The sequence below is a fragment of the Loxodonta africana genome, unplaced genomic scaffold (genome assembly GCF_030014295.1).
Source record: "Loxodonta africana isolate mLoxAfr1 unplaced genomic scaffold, mLoxAfr1.hap2 scaffold_29, whole genome shotgun sequence".
NCBI lineage: Eukaryota > Metazoa > Chordata > Mammalia > Proboscidea > Elephantidae > Loxodonta > Loxodonta africana.
Window position 1 is genome coordinate 3,569,838 of NW_026975011.1, and position 23,479 is coordinate 3,593,316.

General features: G+C 36.5%; 1 protein-coding gene across 1 annotated transcript; it reads left to right on the forward strand.

Moving 5' to 3' along the window:
- The first annotated feature begins 5,022 nt into the window (after positions 1-5,022).
- On the forward strand, positions 5,023-20,663 carry LOC135229395 (olfactory receptor 4A8-like). The gene has a single exon (XM_064278992.1). It carries the CDS (start codon positions 13,180-13,182, stop codon positions 14,101-14,103), a length of 924 nt encoding a protein of 307 aa, XP_064135062.1. The 5' UTR covers positions 5,023-13,179; the 3' UTR covers positions 14,104-20,663.
- Positions 20,664-23,479: the final 2,816 nt, after the last annotated feature.

Below are 23,479 nucleotides of genomic sequence, written 5' to 3' on the forward strand. Positions count from 1 at the left end.
TGGTATATTCACACAATGGAATACTACGCATCGATAAAGAACAGTGACTAATCTGTGAAACATTTCCTAACATGGGGGATCCTGGAAGGCATTATGCTGAGCAAAGTCAGAGGCAAAAGGACAAATATTGTATAAGACCACTATTATAACATCTTGAGAAATAGTATAAACTGAGAAGAACACATACTTTTGTGGTTACGACAGGGGGGAGAGAGGGAGGGAGGGAGGGAGAGGGTTTTTTACTGATTAATTAGTAGATAAGAACTGCTTTAGGTAAAGGGAAGGACAACACTCAATACATGGAAGGTCAGCTCAATTGGACTGGACCAAAAGCAAAGAAGTTTCCGGGATAAAATGAATGCTTCAAAGGTGAGCGGAGCAAGGGCGGGGGTTTGGGAACCATGGTTTAAGGGGACTTTTAAGTCAATTGGCAAAATAATTCTATTATGAAAACATTCTGCATCCCATTTTGAAATGTGGCATCGGGGGTCTTAAATGCTAATAAGCGGCCATCTGAGATGCATCAATTGGTCTCAACCCACCTGGAACAAAGGAGAATGAAGAACACCAAGGTCACACGACAACTAAGAGCCCAAGAGACAGAAAGGGCCACATGAACCAGAGACCTACATCATCCTGAGACCAGAAGAACTAGTTGGTGCCCGGCCACAATCGATGACTGCCCTGACAGGGAGCACAATAGAGAACCCGTGAAGGAGCAGGAGATCAGTGGGATGCAGACCCCAAATTCTCATAAAAAGACCATACTTAATGGTCTGACTGAGACTAGAGGAATCCCGGCGGCCATGGTCCCCAGACCTTCTGTTGGCACAGGACAGGAACCATCCCCGAAGACAACTCATCAGACATGAAAGGGACTGGACAGTGGGTAGGAGAGAGATGCTGATGAAGAGTGAGCTAATTATGGACACTTGAGACTGTGTTGGCATCTCCTGTCTGGAGGGGGGATGGGAGGATAGAGAGAGTTGGAAGCTGGCAAAATTGTCACGAAAGGAGAGACTGGAAGGGCTGACTCATTAGGGGGAGAGCAAGTGGGAGTACGGAGTAAGATGTATATAAACTTATATGTGACAGACTGACTTGATTTGTAAACATTCACTTGAAGCTCAATAAAAGTTAATAAAAAAAAAAGATTCTACCATTCCTAGAATGTAGAAAATAATCCCGTTTACTAATATGAAAGTGAGTATTAAGTAAATCTTCTTTTATTTTTATATTAAAGCTTTATTCTATTTATATTTTATTTTTATAAATAGCATTAACCATATATGCACAATTTTATTTTCTACCAGATGTGGCCAGTTAGTGTGGTAACCCTATTTATTTCATAATCTATTCCATTCCCCTATGTTTCTAATTACATTTTTGTCTTTTGTTATTTGATAAGATCACTGAGGTTATGGACCATATTTTAATTAGCATTGTATTCTAAAAATATCATACAGGACTGAAACATAGTAAATCATAATTCCTATGTGTTGAATGAATAAATAGATTACCTGGGGATTTCATAAAGTCACTAGTCATTATAATTACATGTAAATTTGTCCTGAACTCTGAAATAAGGACACACAGAAGAACTTATGGAACAAAGGAAATATGTGACCTAGTTTTCCTCTTGGGGCTCACTCAGTCTTCAGGGTAAGAAAATATTGTTTGTTGTGTTCCTGCTCATCTATATTGTGACAATGGTGGACAAACTACTTATTGGTGTGACTGTAGTGGTCAGCCCAACACTGGGTGCCCCTATGTACTTCTGTCTTGGCTACTTAGCATGTGTAGATGCTGTTTCTTCTACTGCAGTTAATCCAAATATGATCATAGACTTACTCTATGAGAAGAAAAGATTTTCCTTCCAAGATTGCCTGACCCAGCTTTCTGCAGAACACTTATTTGGTGGTTCTGAGGTTTTACTTCTGATGGTCATGGCCTATGATCACTAAGTGGCTATCTGCACACCCTTGCATTAGATGACCATCATGAACCAACGGGTGCATATTCTGTTGCTGTCCATGACCAGGGTTGGATGTTTGTGCATGCTATACTTCATCTTCTCTTTGTTTATAATCTTCCCTTCTGTACTACCAATGTCATTGACCACTTCTGCTGTGACGTGTACCCCTTATTATAACTTGCCGGCACTGACATCTATGTCATTGGTCTCACTGTGGTTACCAATGATGGGGAAATATGTGTGGTCATTTTTATGCTGTTACTCATCTCTTATGGAGTCATTATGCACTCCCTGAAGAATCTTAGTCCGGAAGGAAGGTGCAAAGCCTTATCTACACCTGGTTCCAACATCACCGTGGTAGTCCTCTTCTTTGCCCCTTGTGTTTTCCTGTATGTGAAACCTCGTTCCACCTTACCCACTGATAAATTCTTGACTGTGTTTTGCGCTGTTTTCACCCCTATGTTGAATCCCTTAATCTGTACTCTGAGAAAATCGGAGATGAAAAATGCCATGAAGAAGCTCTCGGCCAGAAAAAGAAAATGAGGTCTTAAACAAATGCATCACCTACTTTCAATAAGAAAACTGTCCCGACCACCCTACCAGGAAAACAAAACAAAACACTGAAATCCACTGCCACCCAGTCAATTCCAGGGAAGCTGCGTGTAATTATTTAACTGTAGTAAATATTTCCTCCCGTCATCATGATTGTGCATGATGAAAAACATTTATTAGGATGCTTCCGATGATTTCTTTTGTTGAAAATATATTTTTAAGATTTTCATTTCCTGGGAATATATACATTTTCTTTTTTCTTGGTGTAGAATAGTTCTGTTGAGTCTATAGATTTATGTTGCATGTGATGACTTATGCTACAGCTGATGCCAGAAATTTATTTTAGATGATAGAAGATTCTCTGATGTCTCTTTCTTAAGTAAAACTAATCCTTTGTTTACTATTAATAGTGTTATTGCCAATTTCAGAATAATACATTTTTAAATATGACATAAAAATATGTTTCACTCCACCCCATACAGAGATAGGTCACATTACATTAAAATTTTATATTTTTATTTTTATATCTGAAAGATCTTTTAAATATGTAGTTTTGCTTATATTGGTTAGCATGTTAAGGTTTATAGAAAGAATGCTTCAGAATTCTAAATTAATCATAAAGTGGCTAAAGCTACAAAAGGAATGTGAATGAACAAGGCAGGTAAGCAGAAAAATGACTCAATCTGGCTTGTTTTCCAAATTGGGAAATCATCTCCTCAAGTGGGGCAGCTTTGTTTGGTGTTATATTTTCATAAAGATGAAGCATTCATCTTCCAAAATCATTTAAAATACCTGATGGAGCCTTTGTTATTTTTCAATATCCCTTCTCCTTCTTTCTCATAGTGTTTCATGGTCTTCCAAAACGTCCTAAACAAACAAAAAAAAAGAAACAAACCTGTTGCCGATTCCGACTCATAGAGAGCCTGTAGGACATAGTAGAATTGCCCCATAGGGTTTCCGAGGAGTGCCTGGTGGAATCTAACTGCCCACCTTTTGGTTAGCAGCTTTAGCTATTAACCGCTATGCCACCAAGGTTTCCAAAAGGCTGACTTTCACTTGGAAATTTAGCAAAATCCATAATCAATAAGCTTCACGTGTACACTCCAGAACTTGGCACTGGATTATTTTGTGTGATTTCATTGTCAAGAAAGATGCTGACCATTCATGCCATTTCCATCCTCACATCTCTTCCTAGGGAAATGCAGGTTATTAGGTAATAAAGAGATTGGAATATATTGTTTTATTTGACAGAGGCCTCATTCATTACATTTTTGTGAGCATTTCTCTGTTGAATCAGGCTTAAAATATTATCTACCCCTGTGATAGTAGGAAAAATGTGGTCAAAGACACTCATGGTCCCTGCCTTCCCTATTTAGGCCTATTTTATGATGGTCTAATGCGATGGGGCATTGGGTCCATTTCACTGGTAAAGCACACTGTATGCACGACTTTGTATCCTGGAATTTATCTCCAGTATTATTACACGGCTATTCCTTACACCAACTCAACCCTTCCTAAGCCTAACACAATTCATCAAATAATGTCAAACATTTGGTTGGTCTCAGTTAACATAACTAAATCCTTCACTTTTGGCAATTTAGTCAATTTTAAAATTTGCATAGTTATCTCAAACGATGAGATAAAAATTCTAGTTAATTATCTATTTATGTTCACTGATTTATAAGTTACCTGAAGGTGGAAAAGTTAATTATTGTCGTGCCCTCTCTTTCTTGTGCAATGTGTGGGATATAGAAATCACACCAGAAACTTTTAAATTCTTTGTATTTTTGAATTGTCAATCTATTGGAACCAGAATTTTTACTGATGGATTCTGATGAACTCTCCATGTATTAAATATATGTACTAGTTTTCTTTGATATTTGCTAGAAATGTTTAGCATACCATGTTTTTCATATTATCATTATGACTGGTTTTTATATACATTCTATTTAAAAACTCTTTTACTTTTAGAATTCTTCATTTACTTAAACTTGAGGAATTCTATTCCCTTTCATTGACTATACATTTTAATCTTTTTTATTTTGTTTTGTAAGTAACTTTTCAAATAATTCTGTTTTCAGCCCATCTAGGATTTATTTTTATTTCTAGAAAGAGAATATCTAAACCTATTTTCTCCAAATTGGTAAAATATTCTGCCAGCATAGTTTATTAATTAAGTACAAATTGAAAATTTTTTTCCTGTTAATATGTCATTTTATACATCTTTAAAATAATCAAATCTTTTCTTCTACTTTTTCTTTTTTTAGTTTATTTCTCTGCTACTAAAACACATATTTCAGTAATCAAATATTTCTAATGTTATTTATACCTGGTACACCCCCAAAAGAAACCAAATCTGTTGCCATCGAGTCTATTCTGACTCATAGTCACTCTGTAGAACAGAGCAGAACTGCCCCATAGAGTTTCCAAGGAGCAGCTGGTAGAGTCAAAATGCTGATTTTTTGGCTAGCAGCTGAGCTCTTTGACCACTATGCCACACCCTTTTATTTAAGAGCTCTCTTTGGAAAACAAAGGATTTTGTTTTTCTTTCAGAAAGTGAGCATCACAGTCATATCACTCAAAAACAGAAATGGAAATCTTGACAGAGGCTTCGTTTGTTCTGAAAATTATGCTTATGAATATGGTATACTTCCCCTGAGCCACATCCCTGGCCATGTATCTGTATGTACAGTTTTGTTTTTATTAAGGAGTTTTGTTATGCTGCTCAATCTTTTAGTGAATGACTCTCTGATATCAAGCATGATGTAAAGGGCACTCATGATGTCATTTCCTTGTGTCCCTATGAATTCCAATGACCTTACGCTAGCTGTCTTTCAAATAGCATGCATGTTACCAGTGTATCAGGGAAATATTGAATCCTGCCTCCTAGTGTTCATCACTGGGTGGCAGTATTAGACTTCTGCCAGTGTCTCCATGTGCAAATGTTCGTATAACAGACATTTCCAAAGTTATCTGAGCATTAGGATTATGGCTTTCTAATGCAAAAGCTATACAAAGAAAAAAGAAGACAAAAGGAGAATTAGTACATCTGAATTGTGGTGTCAGCAAAAGATATTTAAAATACCATGGACTGTCAGAAGAATGTAATGAGTTAACTTACTTTGAGTATGATCTTGTCTAAATTTTATTTCACAAAAGTGTGATAATATTCTAAGTCAATCCTTGGGGAAAAGTGTAAATACATATTTCCCTTTTTTCTACATATAACTATGCCTAACATTTCTCTAATTCTAAAAGTTCATTTGGAAGCAGAAAACATGGAAATTCAATTAAAATTTTGGAAGATTAATGAACTGTTGCCAATAAGAAGAGAGACTATAATGTAAAATTAAAGTCAAGTGATACTGCTCCAAAAACACACTCATACACATAAACTAACCTAAATTCACATATACATTTAAGATCAGGGTGTTTCAGTCAGAACGCTTTTGGTTGCAAATGACAAAAAACTCAACTAAAAACTTTTCGAACTATAAATGTACTTAATAATTGGTCATCGTAACTATAAACTTCAAGGTTATGGCAAGCTTCAGGGTTAGTTGATAAAGTGTATCAATTTTGTGTAAAGGAGCCATGCATGCAAGTAAAATTTAGCTCACTCAAAGTTAAGGTGCCAGTTTGAAGTCCTAGTCAAGTTGAGTCTTGGTCCAACAAAGAATGAAGTGATTAAGACACATCCTCTTGGATTGGGAGTTAAATCTTCATGTTGTGACTATTCATGAAAGCAATTGCTGATGGTGTTTGAGAAATAGATCAGTATGGTTCCAGCTGATCTAGATTCAGGCTTAGATCAACAGCATCTGCTCCAATCCAGAAGTGCAGAACTGTGATTACCTGCCTTTTCAATAATTAGAAGGTAAATTTCAGTAACTTACCTAGTCCCAATGTTCTCTGCCTCTGAGCCATAAGGTTTATTGGGTATAATGCCTCTAACAGTCAGAGTAAGGCCTTCCTCTACTAGGAATATAGTAACGCATGAGAGCCTGTGACTTGTTCTCCCTTCATTTTGGAATAAATATTATCTACTTTATCTAAAGAATTAGTCAATGTTCAAACATAACAAGAGGTGGCATATGATCAGGAACCTATGGTACTGAAGGAAGAAGTCCAAGCTGCTCTGAAGGCATTGGCGAAAAACAAGGCTCCAGGAATTGATGGAATATCAATTGAAATGTTTCAACAGACAGATGCAACACCTGAAGTGCTCACTTGTCTATGCCAAGAAATGTGGAAGACAGCTTCCTGGCCAGCTGACTGGAAGAGATCCATATTTATGACTATTCCCAAGAAAGGTGATCCAACCAAATGTGGAAACTATAGAACAATATCATTAATATCACACCCAAGCAAAATTTTGCTGAAGATCATTCAAAAATGGCTGCAGCAGTATATCGACAGGGAACTGCCAGAAACTCAGGCCGGTTTCAGAAGAGGATGTGGAACCAGGGATATCATTGCTGATGTCAGATGGATCCTGGCTGAAAGCAGAGAATACCAGAAGGATGTTTACCTACGTTTTCTTGACTATACAAAGACATTTGACTGTGTGGGTCATAACAAACTATGGATAACATTGCGAAGAATGGGAATTCCAGAACACTTAATTGTGCTCATGAGGAACCTTTACATAAATCAAGAGGCGGTTGTTCGTACAGGACAAGGGGGTACTGATTGGCTTAAAGTCAGGAAAGGTGTGAGTCAGGGTTGTATTCTTTCTTCAAGCCTATTCAATCTGTATACTGAGCAAATAATACGAGAAGCTGGACTATATGAAGACGAACGGGGCATCAGGATTGGAGGAAGACTCAAACAACCTGCATTATGCAGATAACACAACCTCGCTTGCTGAAATTGAAGAGGACTTGAAGGACTTACTAATGAAGATCAAAGACCACAGCCTTCAGTATGGATTGCACCTCAGCACAAAGAAAACAAAAATCCTCACAAGTGGACCAATGAGCAACATCATGATAAATGGAGAAAAGATTGAAATTGTCAAGGATTTCATTTTACTTGGATCCACAATCAACAGCTATGGAAGCAGCAGTCAAGAAATCAAAAGACGCGTTGCATTGGGCAAATCTGCTGCAAAGGACCTCTTCAAAGTGTTGAAGAACAAAGATGTTACCTTGAAAACTAAGGTGGGCCGAGCCCAAGCCATGGTATTTTCAATCACGTCATATGCATGTGAAAGTGGACAATGAATAAGGAAGACCAAAGAATTGATGCCTTTGAATTGTGGTGTTGGCGAAGAATATTGAATATACCATGGACTGCCAAAAGAAAGAACAAACCTGATTTAGAAGTACAGCCAGAATGCTCCTTAGAGGCAAGGCTGGTGAAACTGCGTCTTACATACTTTGAAGGTGTTGTCAGGAGGAATCAGTCCCTGGAGAAGAACATCATGCTTGGCAGAGTACAGGGTCAGTGGAAAAGAGGAGGACCCTCAAGGAGGTGGATTGACACAGTGGCTGCAACAATGAGCTCAGGCATAACAACTATTGTAGGGATAGCTCAGAATTAGGCGGTGTTTCGTTCTGTTGTGCATTGGGTTTCTATGAGTCGGAACCGACTCGATGGCATCTAACAACAACAACAACAACATTTTATTTACTAATATAAAATTCATAATTTAGTATTCACTTTATTTTAGAATTTTCTCTTCACATTACAGACTTTTCTCATTACTTGCTTGTCTGCTACTTTTTCTTAGCAAGACTCAAGCCTTTTTCCTCTAGGGATGTCTAGGGAAGAAAACCTTCCAGGAGAGGAAATTTCATTTGAATTTTTTCCAAATATTCTAATAAACTAATTCATAATGAACTTGCATTGTCTTTCATTTAAAATAGTGATGATGTAAAAAGCCACACACTATGTCTGCACATATAAATGGAAGAATTATTTCCAGATAGAATGACCCAAGAGATTTCTGAAAATTCAAATTCCTGTCCAGGCTGGAGACTCTCTTTAATTGGCATCTAGTCCTGTAAATGGTTTTTTTGTGATATTTTCTCTTGATACATGTCTCTCATTGCTTGTAGGAATTCCTGGAAGGTCATGATTTTCTGGAGTGCAGTTGGAGAGATGTAGGAGCATTATTCTAGTGAGGAAAGACATGGTCTTTGATATGCTTTTTGAATGACTGAATGTCTGAAAAGTTCTGTTCCTATCTGTGAGAAGCTCTGTCATTGGCTTTTCTGGGAAGCTAAATCCCAGCCTTTGCCTTGTTAGGTACAGAATTAATGAGGAGAGAGACATGAGCATGACCCTAAATCCTCAGTCAAAAACTTTTGTTTGCTTCATTATAATTGATTAAGAAAGAAAAATTCAAATAACTAATTTCAGTGATTTTTACTTTGTGTCACTAAATAATGAGCTTGGCCAGGTTAATTTCCATTAATTTGCCCAGTTTTTACATAGTCATGGAAACATGGCACCCTCATTGTTCTTCTAGCACATTTTCCCGACAGGTGAGAATGTTCAACTGTTTACTATTATTTTTAAAAGTCTTCATTTTCCAGGCATCTATATATACACTTCCACAGTTATCTGAAAAAAAATGGTATGATGGGTAGCTTGTGTGGAAGTGTGAAGAGTGTAACCACTTGGAACTATTTCTGGGCCCACTGATCAGATGCACATTGCCATGCGTTCTGTGATTTCAGATAAATACATGAGGTATGTACGATTACTCTCAAGAAGCCCTGATTTTCAGGACCAAGGACAAGAACCAAGAGGTGAGATTTTGAAACATTTGAAGGAGGACACTCATTAAAAATATTACATGATATATAGAAATAGAGCTAGTTTCTTAAAAATATTTCTTTAGGTTTATTGCTAATTGGTAAAATTAAGCAAGAGAAACACAGAAATTAACCAGAACCTACACAGTCTATTCCGCTTTAGTATTTTATCAGATAGACGTTTACTGTCCGTTTGCCAGAAAACAAAAGAAGCATGCTGTGCATTACAACGAATTCAGTAGGTCTGTAACCTTGGTTCGTAGGATATGCGATATGTTAATAAAGATTTATAATTAATTTAGATGTATTTGAGCTAAATCAAAAAACCAAACCCATTGTTGTCAAGTGGATTTTAACTCATAGCGACCCTGAAGGACAGAGTAGAGCTACCCCATAGAGTTTCCAAAGAGCAGCTGGTGGATTCAAACTACCAACCTTTTAGTTAACAGCCATACTCTTAACCACTGCACCACCAAGGCTCCATATGTGAACTAGAAAATTTAAAGCTATGTATTATATCAAGTGTGTCAGGGTGTAAAAAAATGTCTGTTATGTCTGGAAGTTTGATATGTGCTTTTAAGTGTGAATGTTTTAAATGATGACAACAACCTTACATATGTATGTATATATTATATTTACTTATGTATATCTTTTTGTATATATACAAAATTTTGACAACAACCATAGTACTATATATGTTTTTTAAAAAATTTATACTAAAAGAAACTGGTGAACAGGAAGTACCTTGCCTACTGCCGCTTAGAAAAAAACTGCCGCTTAGAGAGACTTATAAATCTGTAATTGTAATGTACTATATAGAAGTTATTTTTGTTACTATGGCATTTTAATTAATATTTGTAAAAAGCCATGTCCTTATAAAAATAAGTTAAATGATTTTTCTTCTAGAAAGGTGTAAACTTAGTGGTTTAAGTTGACAGCCTAGTAATTATTTTAGTTTTTATAGTATCAAATCTTTGAGGAGTGAAATTATAGTGGATACTTTACATACTGATTGTTTTACATGGAAATAATTTAGCTGGGCAATAGAATATTTATTTCAGTGAAATCCAGCATTGATTATTAATAACATTAAGGGCACTAGACCTTGCAGAAAATAAGTAGTTAAAAAACAATTAGATATAAACTATCTTTACCATTATGTTCTTCAATAGCTGTGCCTTTATTAATCTACAGCTTCAAAAATGGTAGAACTCCTGAATCACCCAGACATACAGAGTGCTCATTACAGCTGGTTTCTAAAAGAAAGCTCAGAATTCTTCTGCACAGGTTCTTTCCCCTCAACCAAATCCATATAAATGAAATCAGCTTGTCTACGTTTGAGAAGTAGTAATTTGGCAATTTTCTGCAAGAATGAACAATCCTAGAGATTGTGTTTGTATCTGTATATGTACTGTTCTGTCTTATCTGAGTTTGTCTTTAACCAGAAGTGCTAGGTCCTCGGAGGGATCAATGTTCTTTTTTTTCCTTTGAATTTTCTTTTCTTTTTCTTCTTTTCCTTCCCTTCCTTTCTCTTTCCTTCTCTCCTCCCCTCCCATCTTCTCTCCTCTGCTCTTCTTTTTTTGTTTGTTTGTTTTACTCTTGTCTCCCTTTTCCCCTTCCTTTCATTTCCTTTCCTTTTTCATTCTTTATTTTCTAGGATGGGCTCTGTGTTTATTTGTAATGGCTTCCCAGAAAGCCTCCTGAGTAAATTCAGGAAGCCTCAGAGGTTGACCTTCCAGCACTCTTTCACTAGAAGTAGTCTTTCTGAAGATTTCTCAAGAAAGCTATCCCCACTTAACACATTAATATCCCCATTACCTGTGTATAGTAATTTTTTAAATATAATTTCTCTGCTTCCTGTTTTGAGTCTTCTTTTCTTTCATTTTCTACTCTTTAGGTCTCCATCTGATCCATGGGTACAAGTTTTTCCTTTTTTTCTGCTTAACATTCATTAATATACATACCATGACAGGTATATATTATGACACATATACAACAAAATAGATAGTTCTTATAATGCACAGTTTTATCCTATGTCCAAAACTGTGTGTCTGTGAGTTACAGGTATATAATATTATTTTTATAAGAAGTATGCTTATTCCTAATGTGAAAAAGATCCAGAAGATTTATTCTGATGAAATGTCCATAGAGAAACATTCAAGGACAATAATAAAAAGGTGTTGTTTATTGATTCTTTATCAGGATCCAACAGTGCTCTAGGCACTTTACATATAAAAACACACACACGCACAAATTTCAGAGATATGTACTACTGGTTTCCCGTTTTACAAATTATGAAACTGAGGCACGAAGAGGTTTATGAAGTTGCACAAGGTCACAGATACAGTAAGCGGTGAAGGCGGAATTCAAACACAGACAGCGTTGCCCCAGAGTACGCATTATTCGTCACTGTGCTGTGCGCTGTTTCCAAGGGTGTCCTGGGCCTTAAACAGGCACACACTGAGTGAGAAAGCTAACCATTATTTGGTCACTTGAATGATCCAATTCCAACACCGACTAGCATTTTTTAAAGTAACATTGATGAGCTTGGAGATTGTTGTTTAGTTACAAATATATAAACAGAAACATCCAGCAGAATAAAATAAGATGGGGTTTCACTGATAGTGTCACAGACAGTTGGACTAGAAAGGATTCTAAGATCATCTAGTTTGAATCTTTATTTTTCAATGAGTAAATTGAGACAGATTTGAGACTAAATCTAGAAAATATAGCAAATAAATAAAACTCATACCTTCTTACACTGAGTTTGGATTTTTTCTTTGAGTATGTTTCTTTTCGGAATCTGGATATTGAAGTTCTAATTCTGACCACTCTCAGCGCCTAAGAAGTATTACATATTAAACCCTCTTCTGTTGTCCTCTACCTCTCTTTACAGCATCTATTTTCTCCCCCATGGCTACCCAGCTCACATGCAATGGATTTGAAAAATGCTGGCTGGTAATGTACTAGTTGTTAGTTGTTATATGTCAGTTAACTTCAGTTCAAAAATGTTTGCTGAAAATATAGAGTATATTGCAAGGGTACTCACCACAAATACAACCAACTCAAGATACTGACTGTACGTCAATAAGGTATAGAAATGTGTTAGGAGTTGTGGGATAACCAAAGTGAAAATGGAGGGGACTATGGATCCTTAAGAAGAGACATTCAATCTATGGCCCAATACTTTGTACAGGGAATAATATACTAAATAATTTCATAGTTATCTGATACATTTCAAATTCCAGCCCCTTCAAATTTAATGGGAGATTCATAAAGACAGAAAAACATTTGAGGCATAAAGGACCAAACTTCTAAGAGTGGAATATCATAATATTTAGTGAGATATTCCTAAAAAGGGGTTATTTTTGGTGCTGTATAGATCATATTGTAAAGGGACTCACCACAAATACTACCAGCTCTAAGTACTGATTCTATGTCAATTTATTTGTTTAGAGTTTATCTTCATCACTAGAGAATGTTTCTTGAGAGCAGAAATCCTTTCCCTCTTTGTCATTGCTGATCTCTGTGCCAAGCACTGTCATGTTTTAAAAAAAGAGTATTAAATGAATGAAAGGCTGTCGAACCTCTGACTGATCTTCTCTATATAAGGTCCACTAAGATTTATAGACAGAACCTCGTAATCATAGGCCCAATCCAGTCATCTGAGAATAAGTAGAATTCTTAAGGGAAGACATACTGGGATCTTTGAAAGAGAAACTCAGTAGATATTTCTAAATGTTTATTGTGAATAAGCCACAGTACAAGATTAATAGTGAAGAAGAGCTCCATGACCTAATGCATATATTCACAGTGATGTCCATGATTTCATTACAGGTCTTGTTTTTCTGAGCTCTCATCTCTGAAGCAGGTCTTATAGAAGAGTAAATGGGATACAGTAACAGTGTAACAGAATTTGTTCTCCTGGGACTCACTCAGGACCCTGAGGGCCAAAAAGTGTTATTTGTCATGTTTCTGCTCATCTACATTGTGACAATGGTGGGCAACCTACTTATTGTCATGACTATTATTGTCAGCCCCTCCCTGGGCTCCCCCATGTACTTCTTCCTTGCCTATCTGTCACTTATGGATGCTGTTTATTCCACTGCCGTTTCCCCCAAAATGATTCTAGACTTACTCTGTGATAAAAAGACTATTTCCTTCCCAGCTTGCATGGGCCAGCTCTTTATAGAACACTTATTTAGTGGTACTGAGGTCTTTCTTCTGGTGGCAATGGCCTATGACCGCTATGTGGCCATCTGTAAACCACGGCACTATTTGACGGTCATGAATCGACGGTTTTGCATTCTCTTGCTGGTGGTGGCCTGGGTTGGAGGAGTTTTGCACTCTGTGATTCAACTTCTCTTTGTGCACAGACTCCCCTTCTGTGGCCCCAATGTCATTGATCACTTCATGTGTGACATGTACCCGTTATTGGAACTTGCTTGCTCTGACACCTATTTTATAGGGCTCACTGTTGTTGCCAATGGTGGAGCCATCTGTATGGCAATTTTTATCCTTCTACTAATCTCCTATGGGGTTATCCTAAGATCCCTGAAGACTCACAGTCAGGAAGGGAGGCACGAAGCCCTGTCTACCTGCAGCTCCCACATCACAGTGGTTGTCCTTTTTTTTGTCCCATGTATCTTCGTATATGTTAGACCTGTTTCCAACTTTCCTATTGACAAATCCATGACTGTGGTTTTTACAGTTATCACTCCCATGTTGAATCCTCTGATATATACCCTGAGAAATTCTGAGATGAAAAAAGCTGTGGAAAAAAATCTGGAGTACAAAGTTAACCACAGGTAGAGTAAGAATTTGTGTCCACACTGAAAATATCATTGCTAATTCTAAAGCAAAATATAGGCGATAAATGATCACAATGATCACAAGGAGCGATTAAGGCAATTCAGTGGATTCTCGAGGAATACTTCTCTTTATTGATGCAAACACATCCAAAATGTAGAATAAATTACTCTTTGAGGTTAGAATTAAACTAATAGAGACATTCTGGAGGCTGGATGAAGGGCATTTGTATTTTTTATTTTATAAATAAAAGTAAAACTAAGCTCACATTGTAATTTTATTTTTCTCAGTACATGCTGAAACAAGACTTAGAAGAAATTCTTTTGTTTTTTTCCTTTTAAAAAGAGAAAAAAACAAGCTATTTTGGAAAATTTTGTATTATTCAAATTAATGAGAAAACAATTAGGCCAATCCTTAGAACAAATTTCTGAGGCCAAAAGTACGGTTTTAAAATTTTGCTCTTCATTATTCTATTAGCACAACAGTTTTTTTTTAAGCTCCACTATGTACTTTGTGTTTAAGATTATTTCTCTTCTTCTGGGCAATGCCTATGCATTTGTAATTCTGCAGATTTTAGTGGGACATGATATTGTGTTTGGTTTGAGACACCATCGGTGAGCAATTTTGGTAGATAGGATGTGGTTGATGAAGAAAACTCATTCTAGCTCTTGATTAGAGGACAGATAGTATGCTCACGTGGGTTTGAAAATAACATTAATCTAAGTTATAAACAATGTTTTCCTCATTAGCAATTATGTGCATTTTTGCAATTCTTAAAAGATTAGATAGAGGTTCTGATTTTATCTCCATGAAATTGAATTTATGAAAAGAAATGTGTTATTTTACATAAGCAGCATGTTCTCTAAAAGTTGTATTAAATTTAAATATGTTTTAATGTAAACACTTAGTAATGATTTGTTTTGGTAAAAATAAAGTTTTGGTTTTTTCATTTTCATGTAAAAAAAATGCTTTTCTCAGTCTACAGCCCATCCAGACACATCCCCAAACCAGAAAACAGAAAGAATTTTCTTAACGTAATATGGAACATAATCTACTCTTAACAAGATTTTACTTTTTTAACTAAAAGAAAGGTTTTAGAACTTTTCTTACTTTTGATGTGTAATTTTTCATGTATATCCAGCAACATATGCAATTATTTATAAATCTTATGGCCTCTTACCTAGTATATTATCAATATCATTGAAACTACCTGATTGCTCTTCTCTGATGACATTTCTCCACCTCTTCTCAGAAGTAATCCCAATGCTAAGTTTTTAATCACAATTAAAAATAGTTTAATTATGTATGTATGTATCCTTAATGTATATTGTTTAGATTTTCTTATTCTAGTAGTTTCCTTATGGACTATTTGGTATTGTCTATGTGTAGGATTATATCATCTGCGAATAGGGATAGTTTTGCCAATTCCTTTTCAGTTTGGATGCCATTATTTCTTTTTCTTGCCTTATTGCTCTAGCTAGGACTTCCAGCACAAGGTTAAATAGGAGTGGCAATAAAGGGCCTCCTTGTTTTGCTGATGTTCTAAGGGGGAATGCTTTCAGCCTCTCTCCACTGAGAATGATGTTGGCTTTTGGTTTTGCATAGATGTCCTTTATTATGTTGAGGAATTTCTCTACTATTCCTATTTTATTGAGAGTTTTATCAGGAATAAGTGTTGAGCTTTATCAAATGTCTACTGTGTTATGGGATTTTTTCTTTTGTTCTATTTATATGATGGATTATGTTGATTGATTTTCTAATGTTGAACCAACCTTGCATATCTGGTATGAATCTCACGTGGTAGGGGTGTATTACTTTTTTAATGTGATGCTGAAATCTATTAGTTAGAATTTTGCTGTGCATTTTTGCTTTTGTATTCATGAGAGATATTGGTCTGTATTTTTATTTTTTAAATTTGTGTGTTTTCCTGGCTTTGGTATCAGGGTTATACTGGCTTTATAGAATGAATTTGGGAGATTTCCTGCATTCCTATGCTCTGAAATAGTTTGAATAGCACTGGTGTGATCTCTTCTCTGAACGTTTGGTAGAATTCTCCAGTGAAGCTGTCCAGACCAGGGCTTTTCTTTGTTGGGAGTTTTTTATTTTATTTTATTTTTTATTTTTACCCCATTCAATCTCTTCTCTTGTTATGCATTTTTCAGATTTTCTATCTCAGTTTTTGTTAGTTTAGGTAGGTAGTGTGTTTCTAGAAATTTGTCCATTTCCTCTCGTTTCTCAAATTTGTTGGAGTACAATTTTTCATAGTATTCTGGTGTGATATTTATTTTCGTTATTTCTGTTGTAAAGTCTCTCATCTCAGCTTATTTGGGTGTTTTCCTCTTCTGCTTTTCTCTTGTCAGCTTGTCCAATGGTTTGCCGAATTTTTTGATCTATTCAAGCAGCGAAGTTTTTGTCTTGTTGGTTCTTTCTATTTTTTTTTTTTTCCTGTTATTTCATTTATTTCTGCTCCAATCCTTATTACTTCCTTTCTTCTCTTGCCTCTGGCCTCTTTTTGCTATTCTCTTTCTACTTGTTTGAGTCATAGTGCTAACATTTTCATTTTGATTTGTCCTTCTATTTTGATGTGTGCATTTATTGCTATAAGTTGACCTCTGAACACTGCCTTTGCTGTGTTGCAAAAGCTTCGATAGGACAAGTTTACATTCTCATGTGATTCTGGGAATTTTTTGATTCTCTCTTTTAGCCAATGGTTTTTAAGCAAGATGTTATTCAGGTTTCATGTATTTGATTTTTCCCTTGCTCTTCTTATTGTTGTTTTCTACTTTTATGGTGGTGTGATTAGAGAGAATGTTTTGTATTATTTTGATGTTTTGGATTTTATTGAGGCTTGTTTTGTGCTAAAATGTGGTCTATTCTAGAGAATGTTTCATATGCTTTGAAAAAATGCACACTTCGCTGCTGTTTGGTGGAGTGTTCTACATACACCTCTGAGGTCAGGTTGGGTGATCATGGCCTTTAGATGTTCTGTATTTTTGCTGAGTTTCTTTCTAGATGTTCTGTCCTTCACCTAGTGATGTGTTGAAGTCTTCTACTATTATTGTGGAACTGAGCATTTCTTTTTTCCTTGCTCTTAGAATTCCTTTTATGTATTTTAGAACCCTGTCATTGAGTGCATAGATATTTATTAAGATTATGTGTTCTTGGTTGATTGTCATCTCAATCATTATATAATGTCCTCCCTTGTCTAGATGATCGATTTTACCTTAAAGTCTTATTTATCTGAGAGTAATATTGCTACACCTACTCTTTTTTGGTTACTGCTTGCTTGATATAGTTTTTCTTTCTTTTAATTTTTATTATGTTTATGTCTTGTGTCAATGATATGTCTCTTGTAGACAACATATTGATGAATCTTTTTTTTTTAATCCATTCTGACACTCTCTGTCTCTTTATGGGTGCATTTAAGCCATTAACATTCAGTGTGATTATTGATAGACAGGTATGCATTTATTGCCTTCATGTTGTGCTTTTCTTTTGTGGTGCTGATGTTTTCTTTGTTGCTCTTACTTTCCTGTGCTGCGTTCCTTTTGTTTGTGGATTTTCTTTCGTTTGTGTAGGTTTTGTGTTTACTGAATTTTTGTGTGTTTCTTCTTTTTTTTATTTGGATGGTTAAGTTTGTTAACTTTCTTTGTGGTTTCCTTGAAATTTCCCCATATCTTCCTAAGTCTGAATCAGTTGTTTATTGCTTGATATTGCCTTGACTTCCTCTCCATCTGAAAATTCTATGTTTACCCCATTTATTCTCCTTTTTATTGTTTTGACACTGTCATCATTTACTGATTGACATTTCTGTTTTCCTTTCTAAGTCTTTAGCTTTATTTTAATATTAAGAGTTCTTTATCTAGGTTAGTATCTGGCTGATGCTGACCTATGTCCCAGACTCTGGTGTTGTCTGATGTTGCTAGTTCTCTAACATAAGGTCTGCCCTCAATATTTGTTTGGTTTTTTAGAATTACCTCAACTTCTGTTTATCTGGATATGTACTTATTTTGCTATTGTATTGGAGAGTCTTGCAGGATATATTATTCTTAGTTTGCATTTTTATCAATTCGAGGTTTTATATATGTCATCCTATCACCTTCTTACCTGCATTGTTTTTGCCAAGTAATCAGAGTTTAATCTTATTTTTCCCTTTTATAAGTGACTTTTCGTTTTTCTAGATCTGCTTTCAGGATTCCTTCTTTGTCTTTGGTTTTGGCAAGTGTGATTATGATGTATTGTTGTGACATTCTTTTGTAGTTCATCATATATGGGGCTATCTGAGCTTATTAGGTGGTCAGGTTTTCTTCTTTCATGATATTTGGAAGTTTTCTGTCAGTAAATCTTCAACAACCTTCTCTATGTTTTCCACTTTCTCTCCCTGTTCTTATACTCCAATCATATGCAAATTTTTGCTCTTGATTATGTCCCACATAATTCTTAATTTTTCTTCATTGTCTTCTCTAATTTTTCCTCAGAGAAAGTGGTGTACATATGTTTGCCTTCAATATAGTTGATTCTGTCTTCTATTGTTTCAAATTTGCTTTTAACCTTCTATTAAGTTGTCTATTTCTGAACTTTTGTTATCTTTTTGATTTAGATTTGCCTTTTTTTTTCTTTTGCATGGTTTCTAATTGTTTATTTATTGTGATTTTCCTGAATTCTTGTATATTTTTGTCTTTGTTTTCCTTGATTTTGAGTATGTTTTTGTTGGTTTCATCTCTTTTTTTCCATGATTTTGTGAATTTTTTCTTTTTTTTCCCCTGTGTTTTTCTTAATCTCTTTCCTAATGTCTTGGAAAGCTCTAAATATTGGTATTTTGAATTACTAGGTAGTTCCATTGCCTTTTCTTCTACCAGAAGTTTATCTGATTCTTTATTTTGGTCACTTGCTGGAGCCATCTTGTCCTGCTGTCTCCAAGATATTAAAGTCTTATTTTCGTTATATATTGATTGTATATTTATTTGTTTCATCCTGTTTTTCTCTTTTGTTTTCATCTCAGGGTAGGTAGGCTGGACATTCTTTGGTGCTTGCTTGTCTCTGGTATGATAGCTTTCACCACCTTCTCTGACTGGCAAGGCAACACCAGGCAGGGTGAGCCCACTTCTTTCTACGCTGATTTGGTGAGGTGGGTGAAGGTATACTGGGTGGGTGTTTTTTGCCTTCTGATGTTGTTCCAGAGGTGTGCAAATATTCACAGCCCCTCACCAGTTGGGCGGGGGTGTCAGATGGGGTGTGGTACAGGCTTACTTCCCACCATTCAGCAATTGGTTGAGTGGTGGTAGAGGACGTGCAATGGAAATCTGGGATGGAGGTGTGCCTGAGTGTTGGGGGATGCTCTAGCCTTGGCTGCTTTGTGGGGGCCCAAGTAAAAGGAGGGAAGCGGCATATGGGGCAGAAGGGTGAGGTATGGAAAAGCTTGTATTTCTGGTTACCAAGGGTTCTATGTCCTGTTGTGAGCTCTGTGAAGTTGCTTTCCCATCTTTCCTGTCTGAGCTCGTTGCTGGCTGTGCTTCAAGATGGCAACACTGTTCACATTTGTTGACAGGGGGCCTCCACTTCGTGTATCTCCTAGATCTCTGTTTTCTGTCAGTATCTTCTCTCATTCGGTATTCTTTAAAATAATTTTTCTTGTGCTTTAAGTGAAAGTTTACAAATCAAGTCAGTCTGTCACATATAAACTTATATACACCTTACTACATACTCCCATTTACTCTCCCCCTGATAAGTCAGCCCGCTCCCTCCTTCCAGTCTCTCCTTTCATGACCGTTTTGTCAGTTTCTAACCCTCTCTACCCTCCCATCTCCCCTCCAGACAAGAGCTGCCAACACAGTCTCAAGTGTCCACCTGATACAAATAGCTCACTCTTGATCAGCATCTCTCTCCAACCCCTTGTCCAGTCCCTTCCATGTCTGATGAGTTGTCTTCAGGACTGGTTCCTGTCCTGGGCCTACAGAAGGTTTGGTAAACATGACCCCCGGGATACTTCTAGTCTCAGTCAGACCATTAAGTCTGGTCTTTTTATGAGAATTTGGGGTCTACATCCCACTGTTCTCCTGCTCCCTCAGGGATTCTCTGTTGTGCTCCCTGTCAGGGCAGTCATCAGTTGTGGCTGGGCACCTCCTAGTTCTTCTGGTCTCAGGATGATGTAAGTCTCTAGTTCATGTGGCCCTTTCTGTGTTGGGCTCATAGTTATCGTGTGACCTTGGTGTTCTTCATTCTCCTTTGATCCAGGTGGGTTGAGACCAACTGGTGCATGTTAGATGGCCGCTTGTTAACATTTAAGACCCCAGATGCCACACTTCAAAGTGGGATGCAGAATGTTTTCTTCATACAATTTATTTTGCCAATTGACTTAGCAGTCCGCTTAAGCCATAGTCCCCAAACCCATGCCCTTGCTCCACTGACCTTCGAAGCGTTCAGTTTATTCAGGAAACCTCTTTGCTTTTGGTCCAGTCCAGTTGAGCTGACCTTCCCTATATTGGGTATTGCCCTTCCCTTCACCTAAAGTAGTTCTTATCTACTATTTAATCAGTAAATAACCCTCTCCCACCCTCCCTACCTCCCCCCTCTCGTAACCACAAAAGAATGTGTTCTCAGTTTATACTATTTCTCAAGATCTCATAATAGTGGTCTTATACAATATTTGTCCTTTTGCCTCTGACTAATTCGCCAAGAGTCGGAAACGACTCGATGGCACTAGTTTTTTTTTTTTTTTTTTTTTTTAATTTCAGTCAGCATAATGCCTTCTAGGTTCCTCCATGTTATGAAATGTTTCACAGATTCTTCACTGTTCTTTGTTGATGCATAGTATTCCATTGTGTGAATATACCATAATTTATTTAACCAGTCACCCATTGAGGGACACCTTGGTTGCTTCCAGCTTCTTGCTATTGTAAACAATGCTGCAATAAACATGGGTGTGCATATATCTGTTCTTGTAAAGTCTCTTATTTCTCTAGGTTATATTCTGAGGAGCGGGATTTCTGGGTTGTATTGTAGTTCTATTTCTAACTTTTTAAGAAAAGGCCAGATGGATTTCCAAAGTGGTTGTACCATTTTACATTCCCACCAGCAGTGTAAAAGGGTTCCAATCTCTCCACAGCCTCTCCAACATTTATTATTTTGTGTTTTTTGGATTAATGCCAGCCTTGTCGGAGTGAGATGGAATCTCATCCTAGTTTTAATTTGCATTTCTCCTGTATCTGTTAGCTGCCTGAATATCTTCTTTAGTGAAGTGCATGGTCATATCCTTTGCCCAATTTTGATTGGATCATTTATCTATTTGTGGTTGAGTTTTAACAGAATCATATAGATTTTAGAGATCAGGCACTGGTCGGAGATGTCATAGCTGAAAATTCTTTCCCAGTCTGTAGGTGGTCTTTTTACTCTTTTGGTGAAGTCTTTAGATGAGCATAGGTGTTTGATTTTTAGGAGCTCCCAGTTATCTGGTTTCTCTTCGTCATTTTTGGTAATATTTTGTATTCTGTTTATGCCTTGTATTAGGGCTCCTAAAGTTGTCCCTATTTTTTCGTCCTTGATCTTTATTGTTTTAGTCTTTATGTTTAGGTCTTTGATCCACTTGGAGTTAGTTTTTGTGCATGGTGTGAGGTATGGGTCCAGTTTCATTTTTTTGCAAATGAATATCCAGTTAAGCCAGCACCATTTGTTAAAAAGACTATCTTTTCCCCAATTAACTGACACTGGGCCTTTGTCAAATATCAGCTTCTCATATGTGGATGGATTAGGGGTTCTCAATTCTGTTCCATTGGTCTATGTGCCTGTCGTTGTACCAGTACCAGGCTGTTTTGACTACAGTGGCTGTATAATAGATTCTAAAATCAGGTAGAGCAAGGCCTCCCACTTTCTTCTTCTTTTTCAGTAATGCTGTACTTATCCGGGGCTTCTTTCCCTTCCATATGAAGTTGGTGATTTGTTTCTCCATCACATTAAAAAATGTCATTGGAATTTGGATTGGAGGTCATTGTATGTATAAATGGCTTTTGGTAGAATAGACATTTTTACTATGTCTAGTCTCCTATCCATGAGCAAGGTATGTTTTTCCTCTTATGTAGGTCCCTTTTAGTTTCTTGCACTAGTACTTTGTAGTTTTCTTTGTATAGGTCTTTTATATCTTTGGTAAGATTTATTCCTGAGTATTTTTTCTTCTTGGGGGCTACTGTGAATGCTATTGATTTGGTGATATCCTCTTCGATGTTCTTTTTGTTGATGTAGAGGAATCCAAGTGCTTTTTGTATGTTTATCTTCTAACCTGTGACTCTGCCGAACTCTTGTATTAGTTTCAGTAGTTTTCTAGAGGATTCCTTAGGGTTTTCTGTATATAAGATCAAGTCATCTGCAAATAGAGAAAATTTTACTTCTTCCTTGCCAATCCAGATGCCCTTTATTTCTTTGTCTAGCCTAATTGCTCTGGCTAGGACCTCTAGCACAATGTTGAATAAGAGCAGTAATAAAAGGCATCCTTGTCTGGGTCCCGTTCTCAAGGGAAATGCTTTCAGTCTCTCTCCATTTAGAATAATGCTGGCTGTTGGCTTTGTATAGATGCCCTTTATTATGTTGAGGAATTTTCCTTCAATTCCTGTTTTGCTGAGAGTTTTTATCATGATTGGGTGTTGGACTTTGTCAAATGCCTTTTCTGCATCAATTGATAAGATCATGTGGTTTTTGTCTTTTGTTTTGTTTGTATGGTGGATTACATTAATGGTTTTTCTAATATTGAACCAACCTTGCATACCTGGTATAAATCCCACTTGGTCATAGTGGATTATTTTTTTGATATGTTGTTGAATTCTATTGGCTAGAATTTTGTTGAGGATTTTTGCATCTATGTTCATGAGGGATACAGGTCTGTATTTTTCTTTTTTGTGGTGTCGTTACCTGGTTTTGGTATCAGGGATATGGTGGCTTCATAGAGGGAGTTAGGTAGTATTCCATCCTTTTCTATGCTTTGAAATGCCTTCAGTAGTAGTGGTGTTAACTCTTCTCTGAAAGTTTGGTAGAACTCTGCAGTGAAGCCGTCCGGAGCAGGGCTTTTTTTGTTGGGAGTTTTTTGATTACCTTTTCAATCTCTTTTTTTGTTGTGCGTCTATTTAGTTGTTCTACTTCTGATTGTGTTAGTTTAGGTAGGTAGAGTTTTTCTAGGAATTCATCCATTTCTTCTAGGTTTGCAAATTTTTTAGAGTACAATTTTTCATAATAATCTGATATGATTCTTTTAATTTCAGTTGTGTCTGTTGTGATGTGGCCCTTCTCGTTTCTTATTCGGGTTATTTGTTTCCTTTCTTGTATTTCTTTAGTCAGTCTGGCCAATGGTTTATCAATGTTGTTAATTTTTTCAAAGAACCAGCTTTTGGCTTTG

What these genes read in the sequence shown, in the direction of transcription:
- LOC135229395 (XM_064278992.1), top strand. Translation starts at nt 13,180, where the DNA reads ATGGGATACAGTAACAGTGTAACAGAATTTGTTCTCCTGGGACTCACT.